This window comes from Apostichopus japonicus, chromosome 7, assembly GCF_037975245.1.
Source record: "Apostichopus japonicus isolate 1M-3 chromosome 7, ASM3797524v1, whole genome shotgun sequence".
Classification (NCBI taxonomy): domain Eukaryota; kingdom Metazoa; phylum Echinodermata; class Holothuroidea; order Aspidochirotida; family Stichopodidae; genus Apostichopus; species Apostichopus japonicus.
This window is the reverse complement of record NC_092567.1, coordinates 3,212,251-3,239,364: the sequence shown is the minus strand read 5'-3', so window position 1 is coordinate 3,239,364 and position 27,114 is coordinate 3,212,251. Positions and strand designations below refer to the sequence as shown.

Below are 27,114 nucleotides of genomic sequence, written 5' to 3'. Positions count from 1 at the left end.
TTCACTGTACTGTCTAGAGGTTGATGAATTTGTAGGATTTCGGAAATGATGACATTGTACTATAATTGATTGAGTTAATGTACATATTTTTCTATCTGCAGACTTTGACATATAGTTGTTATTTCATAACATGTTGTTCGGTGCAGTCCTGTTGTGAGAGGGTGAGGGTTGGGTGGAGGCTACAGTTGTACGTCAGCTAAGTGCCCAGTGAAATATGTGATAAAGAATGATATACTTTTAACTTTGGATAAACAAAGACTAAAAAAAGTGGATCTGGTGACACAACTGTGCATGGAACTGTGCCTGGCTCTCTATGTTACTGATTTTGTGTACACCTTATTTGAATGATGCTTCTTTAGCCTCACAAGATGTGATTGTGAATCTTAGAACTGGTGTGCGACAGTTTATCAGGAGTTTGGCTAAAATTAACAAAGAAGTAGGAAAGGAGATACAAACCCAACCATAATCTTCAGCTGATATGATAGACATCTTTGAGATGAATAATAAAGGTGGAGTTGATTTGCATTCTACTGTCCAATTTTATATTTCAAATCCTATTTCCAATATTTAAGCAAATGCTAAAAACAGTAATCTCTACTGTACTACAGTCAATAAATATCATAACAAACATAACACATTAAATTTCAAGATTATATCCATAGTTGTGTGACATATGTGTGACCTACCTAAATTAATCAAGGTGTTCTTGTTTGATGGAGTGTTCATTACAAATACTTCTAACACAAAGCTCAGCAATACAGACTTAGTTGACTTCTTTAATGTTTCTACAGCATTATGGAATATCTAAAATGGTATTTCAAGTTTTTTTTATTTTAATCTGAAGAAAATAAATACCTACACAGAAGACATATTTGTAGGTAACCCAAGCTACTTTCATATAAACCAAGAAGTTGTCTTCCAGTTTTACAATTCTGGGAGTGTCAGGAGTTCTAGAAAACTTTATTCATATGAGCCTAGAAGGCAATTTTTATTTCAGTTTGGCAAATGGTAAAATGTACCAGAGGGTGTTGAGGTAGCTATTGTGTCATACTGTAGCAAGGTCATTACAAACATACCAAGTACTGGATTAATCCAGCAAGAATCCGATCGTTTTAATGTCCTTACTAGGGCGTAACCCTGTCAGTTGTATTTTGAGAAGATGAGTTAAAACTTTATATACATTATTTTAGTGAGAGTGAATGGAGATAAAAGAGTATTCCTCGATCTGCGACGCTATCCATAAAATCTACCACACATCTTTGAAACGTTATCAATACTGTTCAACACTTACCATTAATGTGATTTCCATCACATGGAGGAAATATCAGATGATGAACCATTCATTGTCCTTGTCAACACAGTATGAACGTGACTTCCATCAAAAACTGGTAACTACAGGTGGAATAGGTGATCCCCTAACAGCTCGCTTCATAATTAACCTAATGAAGAGAAAAGAAAGTGATGTGAATGAGATTTAAGTCCTAAATATAGGAGACATTGAGAATGTCAGTCAGAAATAGTCTCTGGCTAACTACCATGTATACATGAACAATCACAGAGAAAAAAATACAGAGGAAGGAAAGTACAGTTCAGTTTCCAATAACCAGGTATTAAGTGTAAAAACAATTAGCCAGTTAAGCATCAAACTTGAACCGGGTTGTCCGTTGTTTAGTGGAAGTGGCACATAAAGGTGTGGTGCAGTGATATAAATGAGCTCCCAAAGGAGAGTCCAACCTCACACGAACCCAACCATGCATGGTTTGGGCTTGACTGAGAAATTTGTGAGATTTCGCACCTCTCTTTCGTATTGAGGACAGAATGTCTTTTGAATTTCCACTCATTAGGAGATACTGTAATTGTATCTAATTTAGTGTGTCAGCTTTGGTGGATGTGTTTTCATATTATTTTTCTTTATTTAATGGCACCAGGCCCTCGAGACTGCATTGGCTACATTGACCTAGTTACACCATTCTCGGGGGGAAGGGGGGTCTCTTTCTAGATTTTAGATCACCAAAGGTTTATAAAGTACCCTGTTCAGCTGGTCAATAGCCATACAATATGGTTAGTTCTTTCTACAAATTTGGCAGATGAAGACACTTATAACCTCAAAATTTTGGGCTAAAAGTTTTGAGAGATGAAAAAGTCAAAATTTTGACTTTTGAGGTGAAAATCTTGAGATAAAAATTCCAAATATTGAGAAAGCAAATTCAAAATTTTGAAATTTGGGGACACTTATATATTTTCTTAAGCTACCGTACTTAGTCGCCGAAGTAAGATCAGTCTTGAGACCAATTAGATTTCTTAAATCCAACTGCAGTGACTGGCTCAGCAATGTTTAAAAATTAAACAAGCATAAGTGACAATTCTTTATTCACAGCTGTACATTCTCAGATTAGTAGGAAGTATTTCCAATTGTGTTTATAGTGTTTATAGTGGCTGGACTTACAAGGGTAATGCAAAGCTCTCCAAATCTTCAGTACAGTGTTTTCACATAGTTTCTGGAATCTGCATTTTGAGCACATGAGGACATGTCAGTAATAGAAATACTTAATCTGATTTTACTCTGTGGAATATATAGCTGAGCCCTGGCCGGGTGCTGGGGGCTTCAGAAGAGCTCTGTTACATCTCTTCTACTTCATGTCCTCTTGTACTAAGTATGAAGCATGTAAATACATGTTAGAGAGAAAAATGTAATTTCTATGAAGTATAAATCTAAGCCCTGGTGGGAGTCCCTGGGGACTTTAGCTGAGGCATTTTCACTTTTCAGATATTTAATGCTCTCTGATAGTGATTTTGCAGACCAAGTGGAGCCTATGGGGGAGGGGGGGGGGGGGCCAAGTGCTCACCACCCTAATGCCAGTGCCTGTATATGTTTGAATATGTTTATGTTAAATGGTAGTTAGCTCTCAAATATGCAAGGAAGACATGTTATCATGACATGATATTGATAAAGAGTAGCAGGGAAATTTAAATTCCTTAACCATGCTTGCTAGCCATCAGTTTGGTGAATCAAGTCACAACAACCAGATTTACTTCATTCTTACCATTCCTATGGAACTCTGTGCATCAAGAAGTGTAGGATACTGGAAGAAGCTTGATAGGTTCATACTGTAGGTCCTGATCTCCTCTATCAAGTACAGTCTCTGTCTTCATAATTACTAGAGGGTTTCTTCCTACCGTTGAATTATTACATCATGGAGCCGTCAGACTGAGCCTCAGTGATTTCTAAATCAAAAGTGAAACACTAAACATGAAATCAAATTAGTTATTCAGATATTTTTAGACTTCAGAAACAAAAGTATACTCACTTACAAAGAAAACCCATGGTAGCAGTTCCACTTTGATCCAATCATTGATCATTTTATGTTAGTGATTAGTGTTTGGTTTCTGAAGCTTTTTGAAAGTTCTTAGGAACTTTTGCATTCAGATAGCAACGTGACACTACAGCAGTCTTTGTGAGCAATCAACTTTACATGTTAGTTGTAAAAGACCCCTACACCTTTAGTAAGTAAATTATTTAATTATGTAAAGTGCATATTTGATTTGTGATACTGAAGCTGAAGATACGTCAATAGGAACTGAGCATTACCAGCACAAACCCTGGAAATTCTGGATATGTTCCAATAATGGGTTGTCTTGGACCAGCAAGGGAAGTCTAAAGCACTGCAGTATTATGGGTGACAAACTACAAAAATGTTTGTATATGATATGGGATATTGAATCTCAATCTCTGGAAAACCTTGCACTTCATTTGACCTTTACTCACTGGCAGGTTAGTACTTAAATCTACAATATACCAGGAGAGGAAACAACTCCAGAGTACTTTAAGAGTAGGTTTTTATGACTACATAGTTTGAATAAAGGCCGTGGCTATTCTTACGACTAGTCGTAACAATTATTTATAAACTATTCTTACGACATCGGCGAATTCATGCGAATTAAAAGTAAATAAAGCAACTGCGCATGTAGTAGGGGTAACCCTAACCCTAACTCTAACACTCAATCCAACCCTTACCCTAAACCTAACAGGAAATTATTGTTTCTCCTGGTCGTAAAAAAAGTACTCCTAGTCATAAAAATAGCAACTGTGCATGTGCAAAAGGGTATTATTGTTACAACTAGTCGTAAGAATATTTAGCCACTTTGATGAATAAAACCTTTCAGATACAGTAGTTGGATGATCTCGCAAATGTAGAACACTTCCTCAATAAACTAATGTGATCAGTATTCTGAGGGAGGAAACCCTCTCCTTCAACTTGTAACCAACTAACAGGCTAGCATCACCATATTTCAGCTAGTCCTACATTGTGCTGATCCTAGGACACGCTTTATGCTGGCATTGCGAACTTTTGAATGTTGTCATTAAAACCATTGGACTAGGCCATCGTTAGGCTGCACTTTTCTTATATGACTAAAGAAGACCTAAGCCATAACTTCAACGTTATGATGTCCCTGTCCTTGTAGGTACATAGCCTAACAATATGAAAGGAAAACACGACATACATTTCTTCTTTGACAATTGCAATATACTTAGTCTGTTTCTTTCAGTATCACCATCTGGAATATATTGCAATATCTTCATATTAGTAAGCCAGTACTGTAGCTTCAGGGAATCACGTTAAACAAACAGAGAAGTACAAGTTGTACAACCATACAACCGTTCTTCAAACGCTGCTTTACACTGTGTCGTTGGTTTGTTTAGATTTTGAAGATGAGACTTGTTCAAGTCGTTTCATTGGCCACGAGGGAAATACCCCTCTTTTTCAGATAAATGATCAATCTTCCAATTCAAATAATAGCAATCAGTGGCGTAGCTACGGGGGGCGTGGGGGCGACAGCCCCCCCCCATGAAAGCTCGTCTCCCCCCAGTCGCCCCCCCCCCCCACTGGGATTTTGGGTGTCGAAAAAAAATTACATGTGCGAAAAAAAATATATCATTGGTCTGAATGGTCTCGAATCTCCATGATGACCACTCATGAACGACCCTTCGACCGCGGACCGGCAGTAGGCTATAGTTGCTGAAAACCTGACGTGACATAGCTCATAGGCCGAGAAGTCTACAGTAGTCGCACTGTACTGAAAACGCATGTTAACGACCGTCGAATAATATAATTCTTGCTCTACAAGACTACAGAACACATAATGTTTACTACTGAATCTGTGTGTTCGACTGTTCGGGCAAACTTTGCCTTTGTCACTCTTTTTTTTAAATATCCATAATCCCTAACATGCAAATAAATACTAATACAAACAGCCTATCATTATCTTGTAACCAGTGCGTATTAACTGATCAAACAAGCTAGTGAGCAATACTATACCCTTATAGAAAGGTGGTCTCCAGGTACTTGAATGCCAAAGAAGATGTTAATAGGTAAAAAATGCTGACATCATACACATGTTTCTCACATCATTGCTCGCGTCATTGCCTCAATACCCTGTTATATTTTCAATCTGGTTTTCACTTCTGGGACGTACCCTGATGCTCTTAAAACCACTAACAACCAAATTTTCAAGAAAGGAGGCAACACTATCATTGAGAACTACCCCCCCCCCCCGACGGACTCGAATGGACTGCTGGCGCCCTTTTCAGCTTTTTAAGCATGTTTTACTTCGCGATTATTGACTTTTTTATTTCACTCTCATCTACCTATTGACATTTGTCACATTTTGTTGGTGTAGTTTACTGACAAAATGCTCTAACGTACGGCGGTATTTAATTTATCGGCACTTAATTCTGTTGTACGAAACTCTTTTCAAGAACTGTACGGGGTTTTCGATCTATATTTTTCGAAAACATGAGCACTCACAAAGATACCACGGGGATTGTGATGAAGCGCATGTACTTTCAACACCCATATAAACTTCCACTTGTCACAAATGTCGATGACACATATTTATTCTTCGTTTACCTCCAATTAGCAAGGCCCGGAAAGAGTCATTTCCGGCAATCTAGGGAAAATCTTTACTCACTCGCTTAGATAGTGTCGAAAGCCCCCCTATAGGCCATTCTCGCCCCCCCCCCGACCAATACCCCTAGCTCCGCCACTGCCGGCCAATCAGTCTATCACCCAAATAATATTTTAGACGCAATCTAGTTCGGTCATTTCAGTATGTTACTTGGCTGAAAGCCCAGTCAATCTTTCTTTATTTTCCACACGCAATTTTCAGATTTGTCGAAAACTGTCAATGCCGGTGTCAAACTCACAAAAGATTTGTCATGATATTTCAAAGTAACTTACCAGATTGTTTTTTTTTCTATTTCACTAAACTCTTTGATGACCATATCATAACATGGGATCTCAAAATAAAGGATGTTGAGAAAACTTTAGAGCACCTAAGAAGGCCTGGGAAGTGTCATTTCCAACGATCTGCAGGGAGGCCCTTTTAGCTAAAAATTTACGGTACGCTGCGCGCCAACTCATGGTGGCGCTCCGCTTAGATAGTAACAAAAAAATGGTCAAGCCCCCCAGAAAAAGTTCAAGCCCCCCAGCGCCCCCCCCCCACTGAAAAAAATCCTGGCTACGCCACTGATAGCAATTTACAACAAAATGGCAAATTCCTTGTATCTAGGAGTGAGGTCTTCAACATTATGCTGCGAAATGTCAATTCATCATTTTGCACCTCGATAATTTTCTGGTAATTTTGCGTTCATAGAATCTTCTATAGCCGCTTGAAGTGTATACGTGATATGGGTCGTAGCGTATAAGTCTTATGGAAAAGACAAAACAATACTTAGTTATTACACTGCAACTCACCAAATTACAATTTGGACGGCATTTTGACTATTCACAACAGATCTTCCGAAGTCCAAATATAAAAGGGGTCCGGCACTAAATATATAATAAAAACGCAATATGCAAATAATGAAAATATTTTGATGGTCTTGACCATTCCAGTAAAGCAAAGATAAGGGGCTAGTGTAAGTTCCAAAGAAAAACGCGTACTATCGCCTAGCGAAATCTATCGTGATAGTATTTCGTCACTACAAGTGTCACCAAGACAGCATGAAAATTAGACATGTTTGGCACTTTTCAGGATATTGTTTACTACGAGCTCACAAAGAAGTCAATATTTTATCATTTCTAAAGACTTTTGAAATGACGAGATGAAAGTATTTTGGTATTTCAACATTAATCAGAAAATTTCTAAATTATACACTTGGATAGAAGTCGGGGAGGGGTGGGAGGGGGGCAATGTTACATTCAGCTGAGAAGAAGGCCACTGCTACGAGTGTACACCCCTCCCCCCCCCTTACGACTTTACAAAAACATTGTTCATAGGTAAAACTGCATGGTGTATGGAGCCAATTTAAGACCTAATTGGTGGTCTAATTATGCCTCGGGGTGCACCAGTTAACATCAATTTTCAAAAAGAATTCAGGAGACGGGGCTACTGAGATTTGCCTTCAACAAGCCAACGACCACACCTCCGCCATTTTTAAATTCTCTAGCCTTTCCATAATAGTGTAGGACCTACCTAAGTCAGTTGGGATTTGCTCCCCCCCCCCTTGAAATCCTATATTAAAATGGGGGTTGAGAAGGGGTCCCATTCTCCTAGTCCTGCAAACCGATTTCAAGTAGTAGATAACCAATGCATCTGCCATTAAAATCAGTTACATGGCTACATGAAGGTAACATGCAATAATGTGTACCTCTTTGTCAGGCATTATTGTATATAGGAATAATATACTGGTTTGGCAACATGTCCACCCAACGGCTATTTACAGAATAACTGGACGCGAGCAAGACTGCATTTTCTGATTTTTTTTTATGCAATTATACAATAGTGATTTTAACATCGGTCAGTTCAGTTCTTAAACTTCACACTAGTATTTTTTAGCACAACCTTAATTTAAGTTTAGACTAAAATTATAGTCTAACTACGCCCCAGAATTATTTCAGTCGGAGAACCCTCACAACCCCGTATATGGAATTGCATTCAACGACTACTCCACAGCAACAACATCAAAACTTTCGGATCCACATATAGTCTGACCATAAATGTTTGTTCCCCTTCCTAAATTGATCGGGAGAATTTTGGAATGTGAACCCACGTTACTGGGTACTAAACCATACAGGAGAGTCGATCCGTTTTCAGGATTGGAGAGGCAAACTTACCGCTCATGCACTTAATCAGAAATATACACAAATTAGCCACAAGATGTACCTCCTCCTTTATGTTCTACACCCTTCCCCATATCTATACATGTGACAAATCACTTGATTGGCGTAGGAAGGGAGAAAAAAATGAATTGGTTTGGGAGGGGGTCGGGGGGCATCCCAATTAAGTAAACAATACACATTTTTTCATTATTGTGACCCACATGGAACACTGAACAATTTCAAAATTTCCATATCAAAATTTTAATTATTTTATCCCGAAAGTTTTGAATATTTCTGGGAATTTCAACCCTTTTTCAAAATTGAAACCCTTTTCTTGAAAATCAAATTTGTCTTAAAATTGCAATCTGTAATATAACCGAAATTCTCAACATTAAACTACTTTTTCTAAAATTTAGAACCTCTTCGATTGATTTCGACCTCTTTAATTCCCTTCGTGTAAAATGTCGATTTCTTTTTGTTTTAAATTTAAACTATTGAAATGTTGACTTCTCAACTAAAAATATTAGCGTGTTATCTCAAACTTGTACGTTTCTCTCGAAATTGCCATTGCATTTCTCGAAATCAAGATTTCTTTCTTATGCAAATTTCAACTATTTTTTCTCAAAAAATAAACTTTTCTTGATGAGGATGGTAATAAGTAAAACGGGAGAAAAAGGGGGGGGGGCTACATGAATTGACTATTACAATTATTGGTTAAATGTCGACATAGTATTTTGATTTGAGCAATTACGAGGTACGTGAAAGACAAAACATTGTTTGATTGCCTTAAACTCTCTTTGCTGGTGCAAAGATTTAGCTAAATAATCCAGCATTGACATGGAATGGAATTAATTACAAAGGTGGTTGGGTGGGGAGGGATGAAAAAAGTCGTGTAGTTACAGGTGCGTATCCAGGGGGGGCGTTGGGGGCGCGCGCCCCCCGGGTAAGAAAAAGAGAAGAGAAAAAAAGAGAAGAAAAAAGGAAAAAAGAGGGGAAAAAAGAGGAGGAGGAGAGGAAGGAAGGGAAAAGAAAAAGAAGAAAGAGAGAAAAAGGAGAAAAAGAGGGAGTAAAAGCAAAACGCGAAGACACCGGGAAGAGAAAGAAGAACAGTGACATCATTACAGCGCTGAAGGGTAGCCAGTGACGGATCAATGATTTCGTAAAAGTGTGACTCACCCTACCCCTCACACCGACAACTCCATTTTTTGACGTTTCCATTTTCCTCTCTCACTAATGATCTATATATATACTATATATGGTCTATCATAACGCGTGTGTAGAATTGTGCTATGAAACCAACTGTGGCTGGTCTCGAACTCGACCGTGTCGTCGGGGAACATGACGCATTTTGGGATGGGGGCGACCGCCCGCCCCCCCTACCCCCATTCAGCATTTTTTTAAATGATATCGCTAAGTAATTTCAAAATAGAAAGTGCTTAGAGGCAACTAACAAGGCCTGGGAAGTGTCATTTCCAGCGATCTGGGAGACATTTTCGGCCAAAATTTGCTTGTACGCTTCGCGCCAACCTATGGTGGCGCTACGCTTAGATAATTTGCCAGAGCCGTATATACGGCTCTGATAATTTGCCTACAGGCTTCGCCTCTCCCTTGGCAAATTCCTCGCTACGCGCCTGTTCGAATTTGTAACGCAAACAGCAGATATAACATCATATCAGTGAGCATGAAAATGGCGTTCCAGGATGAAAAGCCTCAAAACTGTCCGACTTGCCTGAAAAAATAACCAAAAATTTTCGCGCGCTCTGCGCGCGTTCAACGTGTTCTTGTCAATATCATATAAGCAAGTATCGGTTATTACATCGCATGCCATCATGTACCGTACGGTCCGTTCAAATTGCGCAGTATACCGCGGGATGCTAATGTAAACAACGACATGTCTCATGTAGATGTATAAAAAGCATGGAGGTCCAATTATGTCAAAACTCTCTTTTACATTAGTAATGGCGAATTAGGGCCTGCACCCCCGCCGCGCAGTGGCGGAGCGTCCATATGGTCAGGGGGCGGATGCCCCCCCCCCCTGACGGACTCAAATGGACTGCTGGCGCCTTTTTCAGCTCTTTACCACTTTTTACTTATTCGTGATTTTTGACTTTTTTATTGCGCTCTCATCTACTTATTGACATTTCTCACATTTTGTTGGTGTAATTTGGCGATGACACCTTATTCTTCGTTTATCTGCAAATTAGCCAGACCCGGAAAGGGTCATTTCCGGCGATCTAGGGAGTATCTTTACTCAAAATTTTCTGTACGCTACGCGCCAACCAGTGGTGGCGCTCCGCTTAGATAGTGTCGAAAGCGCCCCTTCAGACCATTCTCGCCACTCCTGACCAATACCCCTAGCTCCGCCACTGCCGCCGCGCCTCCTACGCCTATGTGTGTAGTGTTCGGTTGAAGGAAATATCTCCTATTTTTTCATTTCCTTCAACCAAGTTTTATAATAGCCGTTATAACAGGTTTTAATATTTGTACATCAAGAAATTAACTGTGTCGGAATTTTCGAAAATTTCTGACCAACATTCTACATCACACTTCCCTCTACTCGTGCAATTTTGACCGGTCTGTTAGGGGTTGAAGGAAGTTTTTTCTATATTGGTTGTCCATAGATGAAATTTTGTACAACATTATGGCTATGTTTTGAAGTGAGTTTATTCACGAGAAATGTGAATTTTCAAATTCTGAACAAATATGGGGCTTAAAACCTTGAAAAGTGGGGCTGACGGGTATTGTGGGCCGGGACGTAGAATCACCTACAAAGCAAAGACCCACAGGAGATGCGATCAGGTCGAACATGATGTGTGCCGGGTTGACAATCTTCTAAAAGATTATGGATGGAAAAAAAAAACTATTAGGAAATACTTGGTTCTCAGGCAAAAGGTGTACATCTGGTTGGTCATTTCAAGCCCGAGAAGTGCCGTTTCCGGTGATCTGGGGGGTTTCAAAACAAGAAATTTTCTTGTACGCTGCGCGCCAACCGATGGTGGCGCTCCGCTTAGATAGTAATTCGCGCCCCCCGGGTTTGAAAATCCTGGATACGCACCTGAGTTACATTTATTCCGATAATTTCATGATGATTTAGTGAATATATGTAAAAACAAAAATGTAACTTGACACAGACACGTTTTGTCTGCACGATGTGTCTGCAAGATGTGTAGGACGGAGCAAGGCTGTTCAATTTATGTTATTCCATGTAGGTTTTATTATTCATTAAACATGTACTCTTTAAATCATTTGAAACAGACGGTATTCAAACTTTTGTGTTTATTGCTTGTTTATGCATCCACTAGCAGATAATAGGGTGGGGGAATGTGTACATGAAATGCTATTTGCCCAAATTTTAACCGGTGGTGGGGGAGGGGAGGGGGTGCACGGGAACTAACACCCTACCGCTTAGGTAGAATGTCAATGATAGCTTGATCTAATTGATATAGGTTGTGTTGTATTATTTACTTCCTCGACCCCTTCCTTACTACATACCCAATCGACGTCAGTTTTCAAACTGTCTGTTTTCACCGGGTATGTATAACGTTACATCTCTCGTACATTTACTTCTATTGGCGCCAAAATGTATGTTACAAATTTCAAACATCACCCGCGAACAGTTGGAAAACACCTGTATATGCTATTGAATACCTGTTCACATCTAGTATCTATATCACTGACGACAAATGTTTTAGTGTTACATTAGTGGAGCTCCAGAGTACGTATTATATTCGTGGGAGTTGTTTTTTACCATTGACTTGTTGGTTAATAAGATGGATTATTTAATGGAGAGGAACCACTGTTAATAGTTAAGACAGCGTTCATTTCATAAGTGAGATAATTTGACGGTATGGTATAGAGGCATAGGCTAGAGGGGGAAAGCGGCCAGGCCAAACTTAGTTAGGCTATAAGCTAGACTAGTAGTAATAAAGTTAGGCTATGTTAGAAAACTCACTCATCACCTTCGAAAAACTATAATTATCTACTTTTAGCGAGAGGACATGCTTAGCAAATCTAACTCATAAATAATAGAGATCTTAGCCTAGTTGCTGACTGAATATCAGAAAAGTCCAAGTTAAAGCATATCTTAACTATAAAGGAATTGAAATAAAATACAATCGAGACACTGAGTTTTCTTTAGGGATCTTAAATTAAGCGAAGAATGAAATCAGCGATTAACATTCTAGGTGTACTGATGCCTAACATTTACTTCATTCTAGCTAACAAAATGTATCAATAGACAAACTCTAGAAACTTTGTTATTCCTCAAAAAAATTTAAATCACAGAAAATGGTTCAACTCGATTTTAATCGTACATAACATAGCCTTATACGCATTAATACAAGTCAATCTATAACATTCCAAAATTATCATTTTAATCACCTAACTTATTAAATCTACCAGGTCGGACATTTGAGCCACTTGTGTGAGAAACCTGCAGCTTTTTTACCGAGCAGGCTAACTGAAATAATGTTATTTAATAACTGATTAGTTGAATGACCATACTCCTGCCAATATACCTGACACTTTATATGAAATATACCTTTGTTAAATACTGTATAGGGCCCAGAGCTCTGAGCCTCTATAATAATCAAATGCAATACATAGTTATTAAAGGAATCTTTCGTCCATGTTTTTCCAGGAGCAACTAGATCGTGGTGTTCTACTGACAGCTGGTTTGTCTTAATTTTGCCAACATAATTATAAAAACTGTACGTCATTTCCAAGCCAACAGACTTATGGCCACATGATGTTTAAAAAGTAAAATAGTTTTGAATTGAAAGTGCGCCACCTATTTTACCCTGCTGCAACTCTCAATAGCAGAAGTTCGCCAGAGCCGTAGCTCAAACGTTAAATGTTCCGCTAACTGTTCACACCCGATGAACTCCATGTAACAGAAGATATTTCAATGAAGACCCAATCAACCCGATTAAACTTAAAAGTAACAATTAATTAGTATAATTAAACCCTCAAGGATATGAAGTGTTTACAGATAACAATATTATTTGTAAAAAAAAATATATAATTAGCGGATGGTACTATTTAATTGGAAGAAACGATAAAGTTTAGAAAGTTAAAATCATAAGCAATACCCAATTTAGGAATATCTACAAACACAAAGAAAGAAAAATGTTACATTTCGAAAAAATCTACTAGAAGTTATGTCACACTCAAACCGTAACTTAGGAATGAATTTGATAATTAACTAATTAAACACAGATGGACATCATCTTTAAACAAATCATATTAATTAGAAATAATTATAATTCAAGCAGAATAGTCGGATTTGGATCAATAATGAAATAATTTGTAAATTAAATTTTGAGTTTAAGCCTCGTCAACCTTCTCTCTGGAAACTTGAATTTGATCTACCGTACATCTGCTTCTCTAAACTGCATTTTAATTATAAGAAACAACCTATTGATTTAAATATAATTCTTCAAACTCTCCTTATACTTTATAAAAACCTGGTATTAGTTAGAGTAGAAGTTTCCTTTTCATGATTCCTATAACATTAAATTACATTTTCCTTCTGAAAGTTCTAAATAAAAAAAAAATAAATTTGATCAATATTTTTCTTCAAAAGATAGATAATCTCAATTATTATTGACCCATTTCTTATAAAATTCTCAACCCGTCATTGAGATTTGTTTCCTATTAACTAATAAATAAAAATATGTAGCCTCGCATTCTTATTTTATTAAACCTTACTAGCTATAAAAACTTTAATGAATAATTTAATTGTAAAACAATCAAACTAACCCTTTAATCCTACATTACCACTTTATTTTCTCTAATCTAATCTAATTATTCCTGTTTATATTTGTCTTCCCTTAAAATCAGCCCCTTATTTCCGTTCTAATAACTGATTCCGTCTTACAAATAAACACGACCTAAATGTCTTAGTTTATCGCTTTATTTTCCTTTATCTTTTTTTCGTTATTTTTATTTTATTATAATTATTCTAAACCTAACCAAATCCAATCTATTTATCTCTATCTACTCTGTTATCAGTAACTCTATTCTTTCATTCTAGATTCCTATCTCCTGTGTGGTTCTATCCTCCTGCTCTCCTAGAGTTGATGAGTCTGGTCTGAACCTTATCCTTGAGTCTGGTCTCTCTCTCTCTATCCTGAGTTCTCTCCAGAAGCTGGAGATCAGTGACGTCAACAGGAGACTAACTAATGAAGAGTGGGCGGCCATCTTGTCTTACTCCTCACAGTGTACAAGCTTGAAGGAGCTGGAGTAAGTATTCCTGTGTAGATGTTAGAATTAACATAACAGTTAAACAGACAATTAATTAAATCAATAAAAGTTATCAATATTAAACTAACAAAAGGGAATGTAAAGTCTGCTGTATTTTAATACCAAGGATTGGATTAAATTAGTTTAGTTGAATTTGTTTCTATAAATTGGGTCATCGAGAAAGGAATTCTGTAGAACGTTATGATAAATAAAACAAAATAGAATGGATTTATAAGGAATATTTTAAGAGGGTGTCGGTAAGAGAGGGGTGGAGGGGGGGGGGGTTGTTTAAAATGTTCTTTGTTTAGTTTATTGTTAACATTTAGTTAATAATTAGGTTCCAGAATGACAGGAATCTTTATTAGGATAAAATAAGAGATATATACACAAGGTAGTTGGATTTTAATCATTCTAGCGAGTATAATGAATATTCTAAAGTAGAGTTTTATAAGTAATAACCATTACATTTAACTGAGACCTCCGAAATATTTGTTTTCAATTATGTACAATTTATTTAAGAATTTTTACAACAAAAGAGATTGAAAATCGTTATTAATATAAAAGTAGTAAAATGATGGCAATAAAAATAGCAATAACTTATTACTTATTGTTAAAAAAAAATGTGTTCAGATTATGATACTCTAGCAAAACTGAAATATTGTATACCAAACAAGCAACCAATGAAACAGCTTTAGTTGTCAAAATTTCAAAAATGGCTACTCAAATAGGTTAACAAATTAAAACAAAATAAAATTTAACAAAAAGGATATAAATAATTAAATTTGAGTTAACTATAAAGTTGATTTTTTTTATTGCCATAAATATCATTAAAAGCAAATATGATTCTCATAAATTACAAAGGTTAAAACTAAATCCATTCAAAGCTGCATCAATTTGTTTTTTATAATTTGAAATAGATGTTATAAAAAATAAGCTAAATTAATATTTAAGCTCATTATATTATCTTAATTTTAAACAATAATGAAATAAGTTAGCTTGAGCTTCAACTTTGCATAATTGATAACTTTAACTAAAACTGTTTAATATTTTAATATTCCTCGTATTAATGTTACGTCATACATGATTCGATCATGACGTCCCTGCTTGGTCCTTTACAATTCAGTGTTATTTAATCCTCCGAGCCCCCCCCCCTCCCGCCCGCCCTCACCAAACCCTCCTCCCGCCCCTCCTCTCGCCTTCATTGGTCCCACAGATCAAACCTTGTAAAAGTTTCTCCTTTCCGTCTTTACCATTCACAACATAATCAGTGACGTCTTCAACTTACAGCTGACGCGTCACCCAAATCTCGAATAAAAGAGAAAACTATTTATTAGTTACATAAATGAAATACCTGAGAAAAGAAAGCTGATTAACATATTTTATATGTGAAACACTGCCATTTCATGAATAACTGTAACCGCAGAGAAAATATCACGGAAATAACACACTTTGGGAGTTTGGCTTGGTCTGACTATCAAAAGCAAATATAACACAGAATGTTTACCCCAATCCCAGTGTGTTCCTCAGTAGGTTTAGGCTCGCACCCTCTGCCCACTCCCCTTCAGACATCTGACCTGTACCCGCCACCACCCTCCATTCGTCACCCCCCATCCTCCCCCTCCCCGTCGTACATAATCGTTTGTAGAGAGCCCATCGAATCCATTCCATGTTTCTACCCGATAACATCATCACCGTTTAGTACACACTGTAGGCCTATTCTATTCTACTTCTACAATAGTTTTCTGCCCAGACGATTGATTCAAGGAATATATTTGTAAAGTAAAATAAGTTAACAGTAAAGATGACACACCTGGATCTCCCGTAAATACCTAATTAGCATAACAATAGATGACACGAGCCAGGGTTAAAGATAATGAATAGAAAAACGGGACACGCGTCTAGTGTACACCTGGAATGTTGTAACTGTCATACAACGTAACCATGGAAACCGACCATAAGTAGGTCACTCCGTGTCTAGCAGTGGCTGGGAATAATGCATATTTTTATTCAATACGGGTTAGGTATATATCTAACAGCCATTCAGTGATACTGTATGTCATATGCCGTGATATTACGACGTGTTCTCATTATTATTCTTTGTTTATATATTTTAAATGAGTAAACTTGATTTCCTTGGTTGTTTAATACATCCCTCACTTGCGCCTCTCACTAATTTTATAGAAGGAATGTTTAATTTCCGTTTCTTCGTTTTTTTTTATTTACTTTTCGTTTGTATACGGAAGTCTGCCTAATTAGCACATAATTAAATAGCCCTTAATGTAACTCACATATCTAATATGTGACTACAAACATTGCGGGTTCTTAATTGCCTAGTTTACGGAGAACAGTTTTGTTCTGTGAAATTGACGGTGGAGATAAAATATTGCTCGTGTTTAGCAGGTAGAAAGATTCGTTTGATGAGATCTTTTATCTTTTTAAATATCGAATTATATACTGCACTAGTTCTTTTTATCTACACAGAACAGGCGAAAGTGATTAAATTATTCCATCGAAGTTTAAAATGTATAATGGATAACGACAACTAGAAATCGATTTCAAATTTACAACTTAACTGTTTTTAGCGAATTTAGAAAGGCTTAGAAGGCTGTCACCCATAGGCGTAGGAGGCGGGGGGGCTGGGGGGGCTGCAGCCCTCCAACCAATTTTGTTGGTGAAAATTCGGGCAATATGCTTAGAATTTTTCGGGCACCTACTGGAAGAATAATAATTTGCAATGTGTTTTTCATTTTTTTTTGGGTGAAAATTCGGCAATATGCTGAGAATTATTAGGGCATGTACTGAAAGAATAATAATTTGCAATGTGTTTTTCAATATTTTGGTGAAAATTCGGGCAATATGCTGAGAATTTTTTCAGGCACCTACTGAAAGAATAATAATTTGCATTTTTTTTTCCAATTTTTTGGGTGAAAATTTGGGCAATATGCTGAGAATTTTGCGTGCACCTACCAGTGGCGGAGCGTCCATACAGTCAAAGGGGGCGGATGCCCCCCTGACGGACTCAAATGGACTGCTGGCGCCTTTCAGCTTTTTACCACTTTTTACTTATTCGCGATTATTGACTTTTTTATTGCGCTCTCAAATACCTATTGACATTTGTCACATTTTGTTGGTGCAATTTTCTGACAAATGGCGATGACACCTATTTATTCTTCGTTTATCTGCAAATTAGCAAGGCCCGGAAAGGGTCATTTCCGGCGATCGAGGGAGTAACTTTACTCAAAAAATTTCTGTACACTCCTCGCCAACCTGTGGTGGCGCTCCGCTTAGATAGTGTCAAAAGCGCCCCTACAGACCATTCTCTCCCCCCCCTGACCAATACCCCATAGCTCCGCCACTGGCACCTAGTGAAAGACGAAGAATTTGCAATGTGTTTTTCAATGGTTAAACTGATTTTATTATTATTATAATTATTGTTGTAACGACTTCCCCAATAATTCTAACCAATATGGAAGGGTAATAACACGGAAAATGATTTCATGTTATTGGCATGCGATGTAATAACCGATGCTTGCTTATATGATATTGACGCGCGAAAAAAAAACTTTTGGTTATATTTTTCGGGCAAGTCGTTACAGCCCCCCCCCCCCCCCCAAATCAGTTGATGCTCCTACGCCTATGCTGTCACCATCACCTTCAGACTTTCTTCCAAATGGTTTACATTATTGTTATAACACACGCTAACAAAATGAAGTACAGATTTCTAACCCGGTACACAATGAATGAACCTACAAGTTAACAATCAGCATAAACACTTATCCGACTGCCAGGGTCATATCCAGGTCGTAAATATGGCCACGGTTCATTTAGTTTTGTTGCTGAGAAGGAAAAAAAAGAAGCAGTTATTCAATTGTTGAAATGAATTCATTTCGTCATAATTTGCGATGTTTTACATGAATCATGGTGGTATGCATATTAATAACAGAACATAAGGAAATTGTGATGGTAACATGGTCGACAAGTAAAAAGAAAAAGAAAGGACCATAAAACAGAAAAGAAACCGAAGGAGAGGTGTTATGTTCCTAGAAATACAGTTAGTAGAGATCTGTGGGTTATTGTATTCCGTCGGTCGCACATCCGGGGCTTTCCTCCCGTCAAATCGCAGCGAATAGGGTGAAAACATGTAAAGTAATTGTGTCTAAATATCGCGAGTCTACGCTTTCAGAACGCATGAAGAGAAACATGAATACTCTACGCATAGACCTCTAGGCATAAGAATGCAAGATAAAGTGTGTACACTTCGTGACGGGTGGGCTTGGTGTTTCAGCGTTTACATAACGCGTAATTTTTCAACACTGTTGTTTGCTCTCAATAAATCAACGATTACGTAAGACATGATCTAAGTTTTGAACTGTTGAAGAACCATACACCCAAGGGCGTAGGAACTGGGGGGCTCAAGCCCCCCCCCCCCAGTGAAAAGTATGGTGGGGCGGAAGTATCATTCCGCCCCCGCTTCGCAAGTCAGAAAACCCCTTTTTCATTTCCAAATGAGAAAAAAATCTCATTTGGAGCACCAAATTGCATCTAAGGCCAGGTGAAAATGCAAAATTATTTACAAAATGGAGTGGGTGTTGAAGTGTGCTATATTGCACCAAATTGCATCTGAGGCCACCTGGAAATGCAAAAAAAGTCCAAAGGGAAGGGGGACACTCCCTCCCCTTAGACCCCTCCCCCAGGCCGGCCATCAGTCTTCAGCCCCCCCCCCCCACTCAAAAGTACCTTCCTACGCCACTGCATACACCCGAATTGTGCATACCTAATTAAAGTAAGTCACTATCTTCTCTCAACTTTGTTGACCAATTTCGTATGTATACACACGCTCAGTTATCTCAACACTACACATTGTTTTAACCCCAGCCACATGACGTAATATTACACATTATACAGGACAACAAACTCGGCGATATATGTTGAATAGTTTTATGGATAAATTTTATAAATCAAACCAAGGTGAAGAGTGTTTGACCTATAAATTTAAGCAAGTTTGAACGCTTCACAGTTAATCAATCTGTCTTCAAGCATTAACGCTCTTTTTGGTTTCAAGGATAATCGTAACCTATGCATTCATGCGGGCGGTGAGTGAGTGTGGGTGTGTATGTGGGTGTGACGCCTCGCTTGTAAACACGATATCTCAAGTATAGGGAATCTTGGAACAATATAATATTTGGTGTATATGAGTACCGCATTGAGTAGAAGAACCCTATTGTTTTGTGGGGAGTTCATTTGGGGTCACTAAGGTCCAAATAGTGAAAATCTTGTGAACACGATTTCTCAAATAGGTAAACTTGGACCAATCTCATATTTCGTGAATAGGAGGACCACATTCAGGAGCAACAGCCTATCATTTTTTTTTTCGGAGATCAAAGGTCATTTGGGGTCACCGGGTCAAATTGAGTAAACCTTGTAAACACAATATCTCAAGAAGAAAAGCTTGGATCAAACTTGCATTTCGTGTGAAGGGGTACCGCATTTAGTTCAAGATCCCTATTGTTTTTGGTGGTGGTCCAAGTCCATTTGGGGTCACTAGAGGTCAAATTGTAAAAACCTTGTAAACACAATTACTCAAGAAGGGAAGATTGGACGAATCTCATATTTAGTATGTAGTTGTTACACGTTCAGTACAAGATTTTATTGAGGTCAAAGGTCATTGGAGTCACCAGACGCCAAATTGTGGAAACCTTGTTTTATAAGCTACCGTATCTCCCACAAACCAGCCTATCAGATGACGTGTTCGTTACTCCTCATACGAATATGTGGCCCTTGGCAATTGGAAATGAGCTTATGGTCATCCGTAGAATCTAAAACTGAAAACAAGAACATATTTGCATTGGCTTCAACGTGCCGAGCGGAAGCGTTATTTTGCGTGCCGAAAGGTGTACTTTGTAATAAAGCGGTTCTCTTTGACGTTTTTATCTTATTTATTTCATGTTGGATGTAGTTTCGTGGTGACCAGGCAGCGTTTATCAAACTTAACAGTTCGTCTAGTTAGATTTTTTACTTTGACCAATCTCAATGCGAAATAATTGTGTAAAATGGTCTTAAAATAACATATTCCAAAGCGCATCTTTCAACCAGTCAATGAATAGATACAGAAAACAAACTATTGAATAAAAACCATTTACATGAAAGTAAATATTCCAACAGTTCGGTAAATATACGTTTATTATGCTAATTCGATACAAGGTACGTAACCTATATATTTTCTTTCCATTGGCCAGAGTGGTGTCTTACATAGATGTGTAATGCAGGTATAAGGTAGGACGATACTCAACTAGACTTGAACATATTAATTGGTTGTTATGCACTATATCTGTTATCGGTTAATCCAGATAATTTGATTTCATGCTCGCCAAACTCAACTTGTAGTAAGGAATCTTACAGACAAAATGTTTGTATATTCACATTTATCCTTCTCTTATATTTGAAGTGAAAAACATATTAAGCAGGGCTGTCAAATATTCTTTTCACAGAATACATACTGGTTTTAGTATTAAGGTCTCGGCATTTGATTTAGTATCATCGCGGGGCGACGGAGCCGTGAAAGAGGGTGGGCGTGGGGGGGGGGGGGGTTGGTAGATTGGGCACATGCTCCTCCCATCTTCTGGTTACCCTGAAAAGTGGCTTCCATATGTTAATGGAACTTATACCAGTTACTTTGTAATTTACAGTGACCTCTTGTTGTGATTTTGTAACAAGTGCTTTCGTGTCTAAGAAATTGCTATTTGGCTTCAAAATAATTATAATGATAAAATATGCAGTTCAAAAGTACCGGTATAAAGACAACTTTTGTTGAAAACATTTAAATGCTTAAATTTGTGAAAAGGAATGCACAGTGTATACATTTTGAGAGGTTTCAGATAATTTGACAGTCTAGTGGTTTCTTTCGTACAATCAAAGTTACATTCTGCCCTGCCCCTCAGTGTTTGTTCCTCCATATTCCAATTAAACTTTTCTTTTGCGAATCAACGAAGATCGTATTAGTGTAGTTCTTTTTAAAATACACGAAGTTGTAAGAACTCCTTGGTATGAAGTACGTCGGATATTTTGAACACATTCAGTTCTTCAATGAGAACATAGTTGAATACGAAAATTTTATTGTGTAATGGTTAATGAAACTCTTATCAAACTCCACAAAAAATGTTAGAATTTTGTAAAATTTGATTTGGATCAATGACAAAATAACAACTCGTACAATGTGATAACATTATTGAAGGTTGATATTGAATAAATACTTAGATAACTTTGGTATATCTGCATCTTTGATGTAATAGTAACATTTTGTGTTCTTTCTAGTGCAATATAACCCGGGAGGACCAGTTGTTGCGCCCAGTAAAGAATGTTGCTATGTCCTCGAACCTCCTACCCCTCTCCCTTCCATTCTTGCTCCTTTTCAGTACAAGTGTTTGCAGGTTCGTCATACAGCCATTAAGTTAAAATTTAATATGTAGCATCTTAAACTATTTTAAGATTTAAAAACAATATTTCATCTTTAAGATTCATAATTTTTAGATTTTATATTTTATATTTTACCAGTGACCTCTAACAATCTCAGACAGTTAGTTCTCATTTAAAGTGAGAAGGATTCACGAAGAAAAACTATAAAATCAATTAATTTACCGAAAATAACATACGATGTAAACCACGTGATCCGAACATGCATTTGTTACAAGGAACCTGTATCACTCTGTTTGTTGTGTACCATATTATATTAATCGTAAAGTTAAATGTAAACAGTTTAGCCAATTCTGATAATGTGGACGGCTTTCTTTTCACAATTACTATCAACCGCATATAATGTACATACATACAGTTCCAACTTACATCATTATTATCTGTATTACTTAATCCATTCTAATTTTTTTTGTGAAATCGTTGAAACACCCTACTTGTGATATTAATTAGTTCTGATCAGAATGATCAATCAGATGTGATTTATTTCCTTGTTATTTATTGTCTACTTTGTTTATCTTCGTTGATTTAGTAAACAATAAACCTGACTAGGAGGACATTCCTCTACGTCTTCTACATCTTATACGATGATTACTCTACTTCTCTCCATAGGTTTCATTGGTACGATCTGCCAGACACTATTCCGGTTGAATCCATTCCATCATCCTTGAACTCAAGAAATGTGAAAGGTATTGTCACATTGACTTCATAATGAGCACACTTAAAATGTCTTATATTTAATTAAAGGTTTTAAGAACTATGTGAATTTCTTTTGACTTGTTGATTGTTGTTGATTCACATACAAGAGAGTAATGAATCAGCAACACATGATTGCCATTTTATATGAAGGAGACACTCAGAACAGAGCTTTGTGATAGTAAACAACGAACTGAATAATAGAAATGTAACAACACTTAATATATTGCTAAGCTTAGTTGATTTAAGAGATAAGTCGTGTTCCTTTCATTTCGCTCCTTCGAGGTCACTGCACTATAAGATGTTTTGTGAGCAGCCATCACATCAATTGATGCTTTAAATGTTTTACAAAAAGTAGTGGTATCACACACTTTGGGCAACTTAAGTACACAGCGACAATGATAAGATAAAACACTCGTTCTGCAGTTTTGTACAGGAACAGAGGGTCGTCAAAGCCGACATCATCATATATATGGAGGAGGGAGGGGAGGGGGTCTGTGGTCGTTCCCCAGAAAAAGGGCAAGATTAGACTTCAAATGATACAGTCTGAGTCATAGTTTGACTTATATGACTTGACTTATGTCCAATATATAAGTCTAAACGAAACATTGTGTTTTAACTATTCTTAGTTAGTTTGAAATGCGTGGTGGTGGGGTGGGGGGTTTGGGGTAACACCCCATCATCACTTTGATCGGCGCTTGAAAAGAGTACAATTTACATGTATTGGCGAACATTAACATCCATTCATGATTTGCCTTGAACAAATAATAGTAGAAATAAAATGTCGGTAATGATATGAGGGAAAGCATTTAGAACTATATGTGAATTTAAACCATATTTTTTTTTTATTAATACACTTACGAAAGTAAGAGTTATAATCCAAAAACTAAGAAAAGAAAACAGAATCGGTCTGTCTGTTACTCCCTTACGTCTACATTTCCTCAGATTCAGATAATATTTGGGTAATAAATGAAACAGCTTTCAGAGACTTCGCCCCCTGAACCCCTCCCCCCCCCACCCCTCTTCAGCGCATAGAGACTTTAGTGTGTATTTGCGCTTTATAAGAACTGTGTATTATTATTATTATTATTATTATTATTATAATTATTATTATTATTATTAACGGGACATAACGATACTATCCGCTGAAAATTGAGTTCTTCTCTTACTGTAGATAGATTTCTGTGTTTCAAAATTTCTTCAAGAGAACGAAAAATATCTTCAAAGGGTGCAGCTTAAGTCCAGCGGATCCCCACCAACGTACTTGGAATACATTATAGATAACTATAATTTATTTATTACATTTGTTTGTGTTTTAGTGCTTTAAACTCGCTACAAGAGAACAAGGGATATCACCAATGCAAAAACTTCAGGGGGCTTCCCCTCGTGGAGCCAACCAGGGCTTGAAATATATTCCAGAGAAAGCCCCTCGACCCCGCTTGAGCTCTCAGAAACGTTCTATAGTTGAGCTTCTTCCTGACAACCCTACCTAAATATGCAGCTTCCGGGGACTTCGCATCACACCCTTTAATAACATTAATAAACTATCAAAGAAAATATCTAATTTACATTTTTGGTCTGTAAATCTGCATACAAAGCGAAAAGTGCATAAAACAGGATTAATGCGAGTACTAGTTTAATTTTGAAGCCATCAATATATATATTGTGTATCGATTCGGTACAGCTTTACATCGGTTTTATATACTTAATGAGGTAACGATGTATACTTCATTACATTTAACGCGTGTTATCTGTCTTAACTTCATATTTTTGTTTGATTTTTGCCGAGATGCTAAACTGTCAGAAAGAAAAAATAAATAATAGAGTAAACACTAATCTTGCAAGTAGTAGTGAAGAGATAGATTCAGATACAACTCAAGTAGTTTTATTCATCGGTCAACCAGGGACGTAGCTAAGGCCTGATGATTGGGGGGGGGGGGGGGGGGTGTAGTGGCTGAAATTCCAACTGGATGGGTTTTGAAGCCAGAAAATTCCGACTGCTGCCTCCCCCCCCCCCCTTCCCCCTCTACTCGTCAACGATACGGCAAGTATCAGTTCAGAACTTGTTCAGAACTTTTCTCGATACATTTGTACCACTGGCCTTCACTTCACAAACTTATTAATCACTCTGGTTGAGCAAGTAAGCAACTGCGTATAAGTTATCTGCTTGAAGGCTACATAGGCTACACAAACTACAAAAGCTATGTTAATGTAACAAAGGGGAAAACTGATTTTTCTTCAACAAATTATATTCGACGACGATTACCAAAAAACACCGGGGTTTTTCCTATCGCTTAATGTTATTTTTATTTTATTTTTTTTTTTTGGGGGGGGGGCAGCGGGCTATTTATCACTCACATGAACAATCTGCCTATCGTCTTCGTCAAGGACCAAGATGATAGGCAGATGATAGGAGTTCTTAAAATAAGTATAAAAACATACTGTAAAAACATACAGTTTTCAGTGGTTGCAGTTCTCATATAGGCCTTTATATCAATTCGATATGGACCTATTCGGTGGCGATATACGCCAACCCGTATTAACTAGTGATAACATGATAGTTTACTCTGCTCTAAGATGAATACACAAAGTTGGCAGATAAAACAACTACAACCGTAACAAAAACTAGTAGTGTTTTGGTGGCAGCCATATGCATATAAAATAGCATTAAAGGGCGCTTATATTCAATTTTAGTCAGTCTGACAATGCGAAACATAGCCGGGAAATATCCCTGGGGCGGGTAGGATGCAGTTAAGGAACATACTTAGTATCGCCCACATGTTACATATACTAAATTAATCGAGAGGTTTTTCAACATTATGGATTTCTCGGCCACTGTACAATTGCGATAATCAGTTGTAACTATTCAAATCTAGCCTAGGACCCAATGGAGTTTGGAAAGCCGATACTTTAAAAAATATAATTTGTACAACAAAAAAATGAAGGAAATCATCAAAAAGTTAAATTTAGGCCAATCCCCGAACACTTTTTTTACTGCTCAAATCTTAGTTATTTGATGTTAACCTCATACCTTTTTTATGGTCATTACTTCTAAGGAAGATACTTGTCTACTCCTAAGCTATACATTATTTTGTGGGCCCGATTCCACGAACAAAAATAACAACTGAACTATTCTATAAAATATATTCCAGTCTAATTTTGGCCAAAATAGTCATACACCTATCTTTGACAACTGTATAGGTTGTAATTGACTGAATTATAAAATACGAACCAATTTTGGCAAAGATGAAAAAGTTCGGTGAGACGTACCAAGTAACGTACTGCAACGGTTACAACTAGTACTGACTAGCATTGGGTGTTGTAATTTTATACAATATAGATAATATATATATATATATATACCAGCGACATAGCCAGGAATTTGCAAGGGGAAGCACATTTTGCGATTGATATGGGGAGGGGTCTAAGGGGAGGGGTGTGATGCGATCTGGAGCAATGTTATGCCAATTTCATCATGATCATATGATATCATATTATCAGCAGATTTTGTTTCCGGTTTGAATTATTCTTTCAGAAAAACAAACATAGTGCTCTTTTACAATTTTCTAGTAGGATGATTCTTGTTTATTGTCCAATACATACATTTAATACATTTAACGAACATAACTGATTGAGAATATAAACTCTCGTATTTAGCAGTGTAATAATTATTTATAGGAAACGCGTATCACGTACGATTGCTAGCTTAGCTTTAAAACATGCTGTTCGTGCAACAACTTATGACGAATCATAGAAAGGATGAGAACGCACGTTGTCGTCGTCGTTGTGCATACGGTTCGTGACTCTCCACCGAGTGCGGATATTTAGGCTATATGTATTTTATTACGCAGTGGCCAACTGTAGGCTGGTAATAGGGAATAGGCTACTGGCTAAATTTAGCTAATTACATCTGCCAAACTAAGTAGCTGAATCAGTAGGCCTGAATGTTACTACGATTATAATCGAGTTAACGGAGCTGACGTGTATTCAAGATCAAAAGAGCACTGACAAAATACCATGCCAAAAAATAACCACACTGAACCGACACTGAAAGGTGGGGGGGGGGTGCAGTTTCTCCCACTGCTCCCCCTGGCTACGTCTCTGATATGTACTGAACTTACTTGAAGCTAGCGAACAGGGTCTACCCACCCAATAGCAAAATTAGTACATAAATAAAACAAATTGAGGCTGGCGAACGTTGTACGGTAGTTCTTTAGGAATTATTTTTAAAGTATTCAAAATCATGCGAAGTTTTGTACGGAGGAGTATAAGGATCGCGAGATACAATTTCTCAAAGTGGCAAGGAAAACGTGGTAAATATGAATGATTAAACGTCAATTTTGACCTAACTTTTTTCAAAGTTTAGGTCACTCACAATCACAGGAATGTATGAATAGACCAAGGTGAATTAGAGTACGACAGTCGGCAATTCCGACAGTCGTACTCTAATTTTCCAACTATCGTCATTTTTACCAAGCTTGAGTGGTGAGACTCCGCCCCCCGCCCACCCCACCCTCTCTAGCGTAAATACAAGAAAAGATCATTTTTTTATTGAATGTTTTCAACTGTATGGTCCACCATCTTGTCTACAGACGTCTACAAAAAA

General features: G+C 37.3%; 2 protein-coding genes across 6 annotated transcripts in view; one reads left to right on the top strand and one right to left on the bottom strand.

Moving 5' to 3' along the window:
• LOC139969995 (uncharacterized) overlaps positions 1-27,114 on the bottom strand; it is a 958,452-nt gene that overhangs the window by 12,387 nt on the left and 918,951 nt on the right. The window lies entirely within an intron of this gene.
• The window catches only part of LOC139969972 (uncharacterized), a 290,887-nt gene that overhangs the window by 29,012 nt on the left and 234,761 nt on the right, over positions 1-27,114 (top strand). For 2 of the 4 annotated variants that reach the window (XM_071975455.1, XM_071975454.1), the window contains exons 7-8: positions 14,137-14,345; positions 22,425-22,501. The exons of 1 other annotated variant lie outside the window; for it this stretch is intronic. In XM_071975455.1, the coding sequence (XP_071831556.1) occupies positions 14,137-14,345; positions 22,425-22,501 (286 nt within the window). The remainder of the gene's footprint in view (positions 1-14,136; positions 14,346-22,424; positions 22,502-27,114) is intronic. One more of the 4 variants, XM_071975456.1, reaches the window with a different exon arrangement.